We start from the raw sequence: 13,767 nt of genomic DNA, 5'->3' as shown, positions 1-13,767 counted from the left end.
AGTCTTCTTCTTCTTCTTCTTCTTCTTCCTCTTCCTTCTACTTCTTATTTTTTACTTTGACGAATATGTATCAAGTTTAGTTTCACATTAATATAAAGTAAGTTGAGTTCTCATTATTTTCCACTTTCCATTAGAGAGTACGCCTCTTTCGTGTCATGAGCAATATTTTTCACAGGTTCGCGTGCTCCTCAACATCTTTTAAATCTTTCTACTCTCCTTCCTAATGCGAAGAAAAGACGTGCGATCATTTACAAAGATTCATTAGATAATGTACTAGGGGAGAGCTTATAGAACCCGATTCTTGTTTCTTAAAAAGCCGACACTTAATTGAAAAAAAAAAGAAAAAAAAAAAGAAAAAAAGAAATGAAACTGTATACTGAAATTTCATCGGATTTTATCAGCACGAGCTTTATATTTCTTTCAAACGATAATTTTTGCCATTTTCTCTCTCTCTCTCTCTCTCTCTCTCTCTCTCTCCCTCTCGTAAAGAGAAATGTACGCCTAAGGAATACGAAATACTACTTGCAACCGTGCAATATCCAAGTCTTCCGCTTCACACGCTAAGTGTTTGGCCACTCGAGAATTTCTGCCGCGTAACTTAAGCACGAAGCGTAGGCATTAATGTGGAATATGAAAGGGTGGAGAGAGAGCGAGAGAGAGAGAGAGAGAGAGAGAGAGGGAGAGGGAGAGAGAGAATGAAACACCAGCGGCTGTACTTTCTCTATGAGGGAGTTACATTCAACAGATTTTCTAGTTGTCAGGGAAGGGTCGTCAAGTTTTTTTTTCTTTTCGTCTCCGTCCCATCTCACCATTATTTTCAGTTCCGTACTGACGACGAATATCACGTGACATCTCGTAATCGAGAATCTTCGTCGTTGAAATTTTTTTTTTTTGTTTTTTTTTTTCTTTTTTTCTTTTTACCAAAAAAATGATAATCGAACAATAATTATAATTTTTGTACAATAGCTCGTTCTTTTTTTCTCCGATGTTAAATCAATAAGTTAAGTTTCATCATCTTTTTTTTTTTTTTTCTTTTCCACCGCGCGATTTATTCACTTAATCGCAATGTTATTTTAAAACAAAATATATCCGTTGGATGGCCATTGACGTATTTTACTAAGTGAAATTAAATGCTTAAACGTAAAAGAAAACATTTCGCCTATTACAACTCAGCTGTGTTATTTGAAATTTCGTTATTTACGAGAACAAAGTTAACTTTGGGCAACGCGCCGTACTTCCACTTTCCAACTTACTTTTGTGTAAGTTAGAGCAGTTGACGAATCGAGTAAACGGCTTGTTATCGTACTACGGTGTCTTTGTCGAGGGTTAATATTTAATACAAACTACTTGTCCAACGATACGAGAGTTTGAATCTTTTTCAAAGGATCTTAATATATTAAGAGTAAGAAGTTGTAATATTAAGATTTAATGATTAAGTTAAACAAAATTTAAATGTTTGTCATTTAATAATTACAATAGATATAAATATGATGTTAATACGTTATAATAATATTTGGTTCATTTATTAAATGAAAATCGTTCGATCGTTCGATCGATGTACATTTAATCAAATATAATTCCTTTACCAATGTATACTTATTTATTTATAGGTACTTCGAAAATTAGCTAACAAACACACCTCGAATAAACAAATATCATTATACTTTACCGCAGGAATGTCCAATTCTAAATGATAAACGATACTTATGGGATAATATAAAATACGATAACGAGATGAAATTTTGCCGTAATTAAAATCCGTTTATTCGTTTGATGTCGCTTAATATCAAATAGCTTGTATTCCATAGTACGGCAATATGAGACTCGTGTAAGGTACAAATAACTCAAATAACTCAATGATAATGATGATGGGGGAGGGGAGAGAGAGAGAGAGAGAGAGAGAGAGAGAGAATGGGGATTGGATATTGGAATGGATCGATTAAATCGAAAGCACGTGCAGGGAGAAAGAACATGTCACGGGAGTATTATGGGGAAAGGAAATTAGTAAATGAGTAAGAATAGAATAGCGAATGATGGGGTTGAATAGAGATAAAGGGAGGCAGATATCTTAATGCCACAGAACGTGAAACGACGGCTTTGCCATTTCACTATAGGCCTGTCTCGCGAGGGAAACGGATCAGGACTTGTCGAGTCACCGTGTATATAGAACTCGAGTGGTTACAGAGTGAATGAGTGAGAGAGAGAGAGAGAGAGAGATAGAAATATATATATATATATATACAGATAGATAAAGAGGGGGGGAGAGAGATATACAGAGAAACGGCCTGCTGACCCGCCATCAGTTGCCCAGAGCTATATGAAACTCTGACACTGTGCTGCCAGGGTTGTAATTGTCGTCCTTTGTCCGTCATACGAGCTTGCGGCGTGAGCGCAGCGGCGAACCGCAAGCTTTGCCGGTTCTACCTCGAATCGCTGAACCATGCAGGCATTATCGCATCAGGTGCGTAATCCTCGGTTTATCACCTGCGACATACCTACCTACTGTTTCTCCAAATGAAAAGTCTCTTGTCATATTTCTTTTCCAGTCTTCTTCTCTTCATTTTGATTGAATTACGAGATAAAGTATGATGTTACATGATACAGATACATATTTACTGATACGTATATATGCAATTAAAATGTAATGCAGATTTATGTATATAAATTCAATATGAAGATGTTAAACTTTAACATCTTTCGTTCGATATTAACTAATCGCCTATAAGCCTTCGCATTTTATTGTTAACTTTAATCTCTTGTAAATTTATAAACCGTTACAACTAGTTTGACGTACTAATCCCGATTTAATCCTGATTAAGTATATCAGACTTTAGGCCGTTCTACTACCTAACGTAACGACCAAATTCGACGAAATGTTTCTCGTTTCTCGAGCGAACGTAGATCCTGGAATTAATCCAAGTATGATTTGGACTTAATTCGAATGCACATGCTTATATGCGTACATATGTATGGCCACCTGTAGCGAAGAGATTGTAGAAAGATAGGAATCGTATAAGAGAGAAATGATCGCTATCTCCTCGCCTATATATATATATATATATATGTGTGTGTGTGTGTGTGTGTGTGTATGTTCGTATTATTTTCAATTTCCAATGGGAGATAGGATCATCAAAGTTTTCGTTACGATGTATATAAACGCGAACGGATTCGTCTTTTAGAGAGAGAGAGAGAGAGAGAAATAGAGAAAGAGAGAGAGAGAGAGAGAGAGAGAGAGAGAAAGAGAGATAGAGGAGAAAGGACGATCGATCAACGCGTTTCGCATTAATGCGGTCTGCCTCGGACGTTTATGTATGTATACTGCGAATGTTTCCAGCACGTCGTTACGCGAAATGACCATCGTAAACGACACAATGTCGGTAAAGCGATAGCCTCGTATATCTCTTGTAGGAAGAACACTTGTTCGCGGCGGCATCGGAGGCGGCGACGTCGTCGTCGTCGTCGTCGTCGTCGTCGTCGTCGGTACAGAACGTCTCCTCGGTTGCGATCTTTCCGCTAGCGACTTAGCTCGTTTTCGTTTAGATCCAGGAAATGGCGAAACGACAAGAGGATAAACGTGGATTTCGTCGTATAAGCTCCGCTACCAAGTTCATTTTTCTTTCGGACAAAATGATCGACGATCTTTCGTTTTCCATGGACAATTTAAAAAGAAAAGAAAAGAAAAAAGAAACGTCCTTGGTATCGATTTATTCTTTCTTTCTTTCTTCCTTTTCTCTCTCTCTCTCTCTCTCTCTCTCTCTCTCTCTCTCTCTTCTTTCTTTCCTTCCTTCCTTCCTTCCTTCCTTCCTTTTCTTTTCTTTCTTTTTTTTCTTTTTTCGTACACGAAGCATATCAAAAAATTTTTTTTTCGGGACATAAATCTTTTCAAATCGGTAGAACAATTTGTATATGTATTAATTAAAATATCATGAAAACTTTGTTACTCGCGCCATGTACCGGATCTTTTCAAACGTCATTCCATTTTCAACAGTGACTGTCGGACTCTCGTACATATCTGGAACACGAATCTCAAAATATTTGAAAACTTTACCGACAAGCGGAGTCCTCTCACGTTGGCGGCGAGCAGCGGTTACCCACGAAAAGTTGCTAGTTGTATAATGACGAATGGTTCTACGTAGTCAGTGGTAGTGGTCAGTTTGTTACGTCACGTCATTCCTATTAGTAGTTACCAATGTAATATTCATTTTTGCTCGGACACTTTTATCTATGATAAATTTTCGTAACTTGTGAAAATTTTAGAAAAAAATCTAAATGTGTATATATATATATATATATATATATATATATATATATATTTTTTTTTTTCTCTTTATTAAATGTACGAGAATTGTATTGTATATAAAGCATTTCTCTTTCTTATCGTTAATAATCCGATTGCATTTTAAAAATGTAGTCGAAGTAGATCAAAAAGTATACGATTTGCGAATTAATCTTTAAAAATTTCATTAACGAAAAGTTATATGGAAGAGTATTTTTCTTTCTTTATCCCGGTATGACTAATAAAAATTTAATTTATTTCATAAGATACGTCGTCGTACTTACTTGTCTCCGGAATTCTGGTATCGTGTGCGACTAGAAGTTGGGCCGCAAGGGAGGCCCGGTGACCTGAAGTACTCTCGGCAATGCACTCGTATCTGCCGCTGTCTTCGGGCTTCGCGGAGGATATCACGATTTTCGATCTCCGCCTATAACAATCAAAGGAGTTTTGTTCGATAGAGAAAGAGATAAGGTTAAATCGACATGATAGTAACGATTCTTTGAGAAAATCGTTAAATTTTATAGACGGATAAGTTTTCGGTGAATTTCAGAAAATCCTTGTAATATCGTTCGGAGATTTCTGGTCGAGCCCTTATTCCTTTCAGGAGGACAAATTGAGCTTATCAAATGACAAGGGAGAAAGAGAGACAGAGAGAGAGAGAGAGAGAGAGAGAGAGAGAGAGAGAGAGAGAGAGAGAAAGGGTAGGATATACGTGTATGGTGAAAATCCCTAACGTGTAAAGGAATTACGAAGAAGAAATTGGACTTGGCAATAGGATAAAAGATAAATTAACTTATTGTTATCGTTCGTCCGTCCGTTTCACGGAAAATCGGAATCATACCAACTCGAATTTTCAAAAAAGATTTGATAAAGTTCGTGAAAGGCCGAAGTTTTCCCTTTTTCTCCCTACGGAGAAATTGGAAGGAATTCGAATGTCTTTCGGGGGAAGTAAAACGCCCGTAGAAATAAACCGGCCTGAAATTTTCTAGTTCTCTCTCTTGCAAACCTTCTCTCTCTCCCTCGCCCCTCTCCTTTCCTCTCTCTCTCTCTCTCTCTCTCTCTCTCTAACCCCGTAGAAAACTCCTTTTTCCTTACGAAAGGAATTGAAACTTTTTGAAAAACTTTGAACCGAGGAACTTTGACGGGAAATTATTACGAGCATTCTTAAATATTTGTTGCCCCGGCTACGTTTACCGGAATATATATCTATTTTCTATGGTAATCTTATGGAAAATTTTCTAAGTTCTTACCTTCCGAGATAGAATATTATACGATGAATATTTATTTTCTTTTCGCAGTTAACGATCAAGAAGTTAAATTCATTAAATTACGTACGCTTATTTTTTAATAGTCAGAAAACTTTGCTCTACTAGAAATTAGTTGTTTCGTTTCGTTGAGTATCGATTGGATGAATGGAAAATTAATATTCGCGGAAGAGCATGCTACGCGTCGATGTTTTGAAGAAAAGAAAAAGAAAAAAAAAAAGAAAAGAAAAGAAAAAAGAAAATAAATAAATAAAAAGGAAATAGAAAACCATGAGGAGGGGGATGGGGTAAAGAATGAAGAAACAAAACTGGGATACGGGGGCTGAAAGAAAATTTCAATGAAAAGACGGAGGTCTAAAGAGTTTAGAGAAACAGGATAAAGCGGAATTGGCAATAGTGGTAGTACACAGGCTGAGAGAAAGTTTAAGGAAAAATAAGCGTCAGTGCCACGATTATAATCCTATGCTTTTTAAGCGGACTTTAAACGGACGCGAACTAATGAGTACCAGGTTACCTACTTTTATTTTAGTTTTGTGCAAATTAAAAAAGCAAGACATAAAGAGAGAGAGAGAGAGAGAGAGAGCGAGAGAGAGAGAGAGAGAGAGAGAGTTTCTTTTGATGTCAAAAAAAAAAAAAAAAAAGAATCAAAAAATAATCCAGTACGTTATTTTCAATAGATAGAATTTAACTAACAACATTTTCAATGGAAAATTCTTCGATATATTCGGATATAAGCATAATTAATTTATCTACAAATACATTTATTTAAAAAATGTATGGAACGAATCGATTTCAAAAGTAATACAAGAAAAATGAATCTTTATATAAATTTAATGTAACAATAAGTATTCACGTGGTCAAAAGTAATCCTTAACGTTATAACACTTTTCATAGTTCGCAGAAACGTCAAATTTAGTATTCGTTCTCGCGTGTTCACGGCCGATAGTATATTCCGAGTCACGGTGATAGGGACGATGGTGGATATAGAAGAGACGAATGAGGAGGGTGTGCTCGTGAGAGTGTTAGAGTGAGAAAGAGAGAACGCCTGAGTAACGTTAAAATGGCATAAAAGGGACATAAAGAGCGACCGTAAAGGGGAAAAACTTGGACTTAATCCCGCGGCGTGCAAATTGCACCCGCCCCGCCACTTTCATTATCCGGATTCTATCTCACCGAAAGTGTGTACGGCGCCACCCCGACGAACAAAAAGGCAGTTAACGCTCACGTTCGACGCTCTTGTTCTCGCCAATAATCTCACGATATTTTTTCTTTTTTCAACTCTTTCTCGACTTTCGATATACATGTATTATGTATGTCGAAACGATTAAACGCGTTACGACGATTTTAATGAAATTAAAATATCAAAATTTATAGTATATCGAAATAACGATCTATATGGATTAATATCGTTTTAATTCATTAATCGTAACATCTAATTAAAATCATTTGTTAAAGATAATTTTCTCGACTTTCGATATACATGTAGTATTATGTAGGTTGAAACGATTAAACGCGTTACGACGATTTTAATGAAATTAAAATATCAAGATATACAATAAACCGAAATAAAGATCTACATGGATCTAAATATAACTTTCTCGTTAAATTATTATGACGAAGAAAGGTAACATTTAATTGCAAGATATTACTCTTAACGATCCCGTCATTGTTTCATCTTCTCTCCCTCTTTATCCAATCGTCGTAGTCAATTATATTCCTTATTTAGCATCGAACTGATTGTGAGAGAAATAATAGTGATATCACGGAGGAAAAGGAACAAGGGAGAAAATGAAAAATGGTGGAAAATAAAAATAGACAAGGCGAATGATTCTTTTTTTTTTTTATCTTGTCATCGATTATTATCTTTCTACGATTATATTTCTCGATATATATATATGTATATATATGTATATTGAAATAGTAGTAGTCCGTTAAGGAATATCATGTAACAGAGAGATAGGACAAAGAGGTAAGCAAAGTACACCTTCAGTGTAAGACATTTCACGAAGAAGGACTATTCTTCCTCTCATGAGAGTAATAGAGTAAGAGAATGAGAGAGAGAGAGAGAGAGAGAGCGAGCGAGAGAGAGAGGAAGAGGAGGGAGGGGGGGAAAGGGAATACCAAAAGACGTGACAGCACGGATACGAGGATTCACGTCTGAAATTATATCCGGCTCCTTTGGCTCACTAGGGTATTTACGATTAAGCTTCTCCTTCGGCATGCTCCGTTAAACCGGTCGACTTTCTCGGAGGTTGGATGTTACCGTAGTAGAGAAGGACGAGAACGACGAGAAGGACGAGAAATAGCGTGAGTAAGTTAGACGATAAATAGAGAAGTCTTGGCCATCGCTGACCTCATGGAATCGGTTCCAATTTAAGTAGATAGACTCCTTTAACCCCTTCTTAAAAAAGGTACGTATCTTTTCCCCCTTTCGGTTCTCGTAAAACTTGCTACTCACTCCCGTTCGGTTAAGTCACGAAGATTTCCGTAAAATCAAGAACGTGCTCTTGTCTTAAAAAAAAAAAAAAAAAAAAAAAAGAGAGAAAAAAAACTCGAATCTTTCTTGGCTTGCTTTTCTCTTTAAAAAGTGACCTATAAAATACTTCGACCTGAGAGATTCGTTCTATCTCGCTTTAGTTATCGACTTTTACTTTTTTTTTTATCTAAGCCACCAGCGAAGAGTAGTCACGTAGAAATGTGTTTTGTAAATTTCAAGGAGATCAAGTGTTTGCTTTTTTTTTTCTTCTCTTTCTTTCTCTCTCTCTCTCTCTCTCTCTCTCTCTTTCTATCTATCTCTTTCTATCTATCTCTCTGTTGTTCTTTTTTTCGTCCTTTTTACATCTCATCGTTGTAACCGATTACTCTCTTACTCTCATCTTACTTTTTCCTTTAATCATTGATAAAGTTATGACATGGTTCTTGAAGTTAGATCAGAATATTCACCTAGGATCAACGTAAAACCTATTCTTAAGATCGAGATTCTCCCTTTAAGCTTCGAAGTTGCCGGCTAATCCGAATGTCGCAACCACTAGTAGCGCATCGAGCGAGATATAATCGAAAGCCTCTTACGCCTTTCCTAGCATAAATGATTTTCACCGTTGAAGATGATTCTCAAGCGTAGTATAGTCAAGTTTAGTTGATCAAAAGCATCGTTTAAGGATGGTTTAATACACGTAATATATAAGTAGATGGAAAGACGAATAGATATATAGATAAATAAATAAATATATATATATATATATATATATATATGTATATATGTATATATGTATATAAATGTGCTTGGTAAATTTTATAGTATGTAAGTACGCACTCGTAGCAAACGGAAACTCTTCGAGTGAAGTTGTAGCTTTCGATGGTTCGCCAAAGTTATTATATTTGCTTTCACGGTGGATGACGTTCTAACGGTATAGGAGAAATAGATACGATCGTAGAGAGAGGGAGACGAGCGGACGGGCGGGCTGTCGGGAGGTCGGAGTTGAAAAGGTGGGGGTAGAAAAAAAATGAAGGAAATGCAACGAGCGATAGGTGGTTTATCCGATCGATAGTGGATTTTAAAGGAGAGAAACGATGAACAGAGTCGAAAGCTCATCGAATGTCCGACGGGAGGTTTTCCTTTGATGGTGTTTATCGAATATCACGAAAGCAAAGCTTATAACAGTGTCGCCGCATTCGATACGCTATATATATATATATATATATATATATATATATATATATATACTACTGAATACCATCGAAGAGTAAACTGAATCGATCTGGGAGTTCAGCCATCGACTTTGGGTGTTACTCTCGGACATATTTCGTTGAAAGCTTGTCAAGCTTTTACCGAAACTACGGTCGAAAGCGACCTTCCTTCTAGTAACGCGGACCAACCGGATCTTTCGCGTATTCCGAGAGATTCGAATCAGCGAAGGGATTCGTAGAACCCTTAGGGATACCTATCGCAGATGGGAAAAGGGAGTGAGCTTGCCGATTGGCCGATTGGTCAGAGTGAGAATCATCGAAAATTCTTATAGATCGCTTTCCTTTACTAACATGGGATCTTACGGTCAAAGAGCTTGAAAAGCTGCGATGTTTGGCCCTAAAGAAGTAACGAGCCGTGAAAGGAAAAGACAGAAAGAGAGAGAGAGAGAGAGAGAGAGAGAGAGAGAGTAATAGAGTTCAAATTGAGATGCAATACATAAATAGAAACTTTCTCTCTCTCTCTCTCTCTTTTTCTTTTTCTTTGTCTTTCCTTTTAATTCATATTTTTATCTCTTTTTACTTTTATCATCCCTCGTCTTTCTTTAAATTTTCCCTTTTGCTATACGACATAACTATATATATATAGAAATTACATAGAGCTTATACGAATTCTATTCGATAACTAAAGGAATAATCTTTGTTTGATACGTATTCCTTTTGAAAAATAAAAAAGAAAAAAAAAAAAAAAACAGAAAAGAAGAAAAAGTTACTCGACACGACGACAGGTGAAACAAAAATATATCTAATTCATCGAATCGGCATTGATTTATATTTCATAGATCCATTCATTGATGCATAATATAATATAAAAGTTAAAAGAACGTACATATGTATATACAAAGTTGAGACAATTGTCATACGAGTACGAAAGATTTTTTTAATTTTATATTGGCAATATAAAAAGTTGACAATAATACAAATATTGGCAAATGTGTTTATGTATTTATAAATCGAGATGTGATAAAGATCGAGATACAACCTACATATATATATATGTGTGTGTGTGTGTGTCTGTATATGTGTATTTGCGTGTAAGTGCCTATTAAGCTGAGAGTCTAGACGGAGTGTCGATTTTTGCCAAGGCACCAAATTAGAAACTCTCTGCTTCTACGGTCCTCCATTGACCTCTCTTCCTTCTCTCCCTGTCGTTTTCGTCTTCGTCGTCGTCTTCGTCTTCCTCTTCGTTTTCTTCTTCTTGTTCTTTCTCTTCTTCATTTTCTTCATTTTCCTTTTTCTCTTTTTTTTTTTTTTTTCCTTTCCTCGCGACTCGTAAAATGCGAGCATGTGAAATCACTTAAAGAGGATGAACAAACGAAACTACGATTTCTCCCTCTCTCTCTTTCCTTTTTCATCCTAAAGGGTCCATATTTATCCGTGTCCTTTAAAATTTCTCTATCATACCACGAAACAAGGTGGTAACAAGAGAGACTTTCGCCACAAGAGAAGTCCGTTATATGCTTCGGATGAAGTTAAGGGTAGTAAATTGGTTTAACCGTCCAACGTTTGGCCCTCCTTGCAAGAGGGAAATTGCGTAACCTTTACCCAACGGCTTAGGGAATTCGAAGGTTTGCGACGTTATTATGGGTCTATACTTCCTTCGGGGAGACCGCATAATTTTGAAACGATGGAGGCTTTCGTTCAAGGTTAATGGAAAAGATTAATGTATAGTTATAGGATATATAACGATGAGTAGTTAAGTTAAGCCTTGTTAATGTGATTTCAAAGAAATAGATTAGGTATAGGTAAATATTGATTATTGATTTATCACACGTAACGTAGATACAGAGAGGGAGAGAGAGAGAGAGAGAAAAGATATAGTTTAATTCGATCGTCAACAGCTTAGAAACGATCTAAAGCTTATTAACGCGCGCGCGAAACTTTCAAGTTAGATCGAATAGAAATCAATAATTCCATTTAACTTCCATCTTGTTTATGAAAGTTCGTTCGCTTTAGAAATAGGTGACGGTAAGTTTAAATGACATTCGACGGCAACCTTTATAGTTATAACTCGTTAGCTTTCATATCCACGCGCGAAAGTTTTCCATGGGTACATACATAAATTTATATATATATATATATAAAGACAAAAATAAAGAATAAAAAGAAAATAGCAAACTCAGGAAAATTCGCTTTACTCCGTATAAAAGGGTGAATTACGCGTCGATCCATTAAACGGCTCACACAGATATCTTTCTTTTATTCGAGAGAAGTGCACCGGTTCGCGGATTAAATGCGACTGCCGAGTTAATGCTCCGCGGTTGCGATAATTCAAGGCGAAACGCGTTTAGCGGAACGCAGCTGTGGTGATTAGTACCGAAGTGTGGTACAGCTCGTATACGTATGTATGTACATACATAACAACATACATACATACATACATACATACATGTGTTACATGTGTACATACATGATATACATGTAGAAACGTCTCATAACTTTTCGGGTAATCGTAAGATCGATCGAAATGACTTTATCCTCGACGAGATATCGATGAAATATGTTATAAAGGAAAATTCGATAGTTACTTTCGAAGTATATTTCTTGAAGAGAATGATGGTATATGTATCGTATCAAAGTGGACGACGAAGGAGAACGAAGTAGAAGGGATTAAGTCGGACTTACATTATTTCAATTTGAAATGAACAGGATATAGTCAGGACTTACAACGTTCACATTCCTCTACAGCTTTTCCAAACATGTCCTAAGGAGAACGAGATATAAATCATGCTCACGTCGATTTAACATCTTCTCCATCTTGACGCGTTCTACTTTTGTCGTCTTAAAGAGACGACCTTTTTATTCTCTTACGTTTGTTAATCTTTTTCTTTTTTTTTCCTTTTTTTTTCTTTATCTTTACGATAAAATAAGGAAGAACGAAAAGAGATAAGAAAAATAAATGCAAAAACAAATATACCGTAATAATAATAATAATAATAATATATATATATATATATATATAATAATAATAATAATTATTATTATTATTATTATTTCTTTTTTTTTGTTTTTTATTACAAAATTATTATTATTGTTGTTATTACAGAATATATCTGAGAAATAAAAAGAAAAAATGATCTTAGGACGGTTTATATGTTCTGAAATGAACTAATCTCGTTTTAGCATCATTATTTTCATTGCTCCTTTTTTCCTTTCCTTTTTTTTTCCTTTTTTCTTTTTTACCTTCTCTCCATTCCTTTTCCTTTTTCTATTTCATAATCGCATCCACTTAACAAAATTGAAGCTAGCGTTGAAAAGCGTATTCGTAAGTAGGTACTGTTACGGGACAGACCGCGCGTGCACGACTTGTGACTTGTTTGTGAGTTTTGCAGTGGTACGATGAGAGGAAAAGCGGGAAAGAATAAGCGAATATTAACGTTTATTATATTTCTTGTTACGTTGCCCCTTCCCTTTTCATAGAATTTTTCTTCCTTTCGTGCTGCTACTCTTCGTGCGTCTATCTCTATCTCTGTTTCATTCTTTTTCTTCTCTTTTCTCGTTTCCCCGCCATCCCTCGCCCCACCCCCGCCTCCTCACCACCCATCCTCTTCAATTTCGCCTCTTTCTCTTTCCCTCTTTCCAGCATTCGTTATCTCTCTTACTCTAAGCGGACATTTCGGTCCCACGCGCAAAATGCGGCTGCCGACCGTTAGAAAGGCGTCCCGACGCTGGCGCCTCTGCCCGGGCATTACGCTTAATTTGCTTTCTCGGTTCTCCCGGCAGGCACTCTTTGCTTCTCTCTCTCTCTCTCTCTCGCTCTCTCTCTCTCTTTCTGTTTCTTTTTTTTTCGCCTCCTGGCCGGGCTTTAAATGAAGTCGCGATGAAACGACAGAACGAGAACTCGAAAGAGATGAAGAGACTCGATCCCGTTACGGAACGTTGCTTTAGCAAGAATTTTTCTTTTTCTTTTTATCTTTTATTTTCTCTCTCTCTCTCTCTCTCTCTCCCTCTCTCTCACTCTTGCTCTCTCCCCTTCCATCTTTTCCCTTTTTCTTTATCCTTTTCTTTTTCTTTTGCAAAATGAGTTTTCATACCGATTTCTTTTTTGTTTTATCATTCGACGCCTCGTCGTCCTTTTTATTTTCTTTCTTTTTTTTCCTTTTTCCTTTTCTCTTTCTTTTTTTTTCTTTTTTTCTTTTTTCTTTTTTTTTTTTTCGTTATTCTTTATTCTCATGAAGAAGAAAGATAAAATGACACAGAGAAAAAACTTATCGTATCGCGCGTGCAGGTATCGTATCTTTGTTCTTTTTTTCTTTTTTTTCTTTTTTTTTCTTTTCTTCTTCTTCTTCTTCTTCTTCTTCTTCTTCTTCTTCTTCTTCTTCTTCTCCTCCTTCCTTTTTGCGCCCTTTCCTTTTATTTTTATTTTTCGTGGAAACTTTTTCCACGGGAAAATTTTCTCCCACCTCTCGAGAAGTAGGGAAAGCTACGTGGAATAGCTTCCATAAAAGAGAGATCGTTTCAAAGGTGGCAAGTAGCTATCGC

General features: G+C 36.3%; 1 protein-coding gene and 1 long non-coding RNA gene across 4 annotated transcripts in view; one reads left to right on the top strand and one right to left on the bottom strand.

Moving 5' to 3' along the window:
• LOC124421956 overlaps positions 1-13,767 on the top strand; it is a 278,500-nt gene that overhangs the window by 69,634 nt on the left and 195,099 nt on the right. The window lies entirely within an intron of this gene.
• Positions 1-13,767, bottom strand: part of LOC124421955 (protein vein) — a 244,139-nt gene that overhangs the window by 68,810 nt on the left and 161,562 nt on the right. For both annotated transcript variants that reach the window (XM_046957695.1, XM_046957694.1), the window contains exon 3: positions 4,561-4,703. In XM_046957695.1, the coding sequence (XP_046813651.1) occupies positions 4,561-4,703 (143 nt within the window). The remainder of the gene's footprint in view (positions 1-4,560; positions 4,704-13,767) is intronic.

The sequence above is a fragment of the Vespa crabro genome, chromosome 2, assembly GCF_910589235.1.
Source record: "Vespa crabro chromosome 2, iyVesCrab1.2, whole genome shotgun sequence".
In the NCBI taxonomy this organism is placed as follows: Eukaryota; Metazoa; Arthropoda; class Insecta; order Hymenoptera; family Vespidae; genus Vespa; species Vespa crabro.
This window is presented reverse-complemented; position numbering and strand designations above follow the sequence as displayed.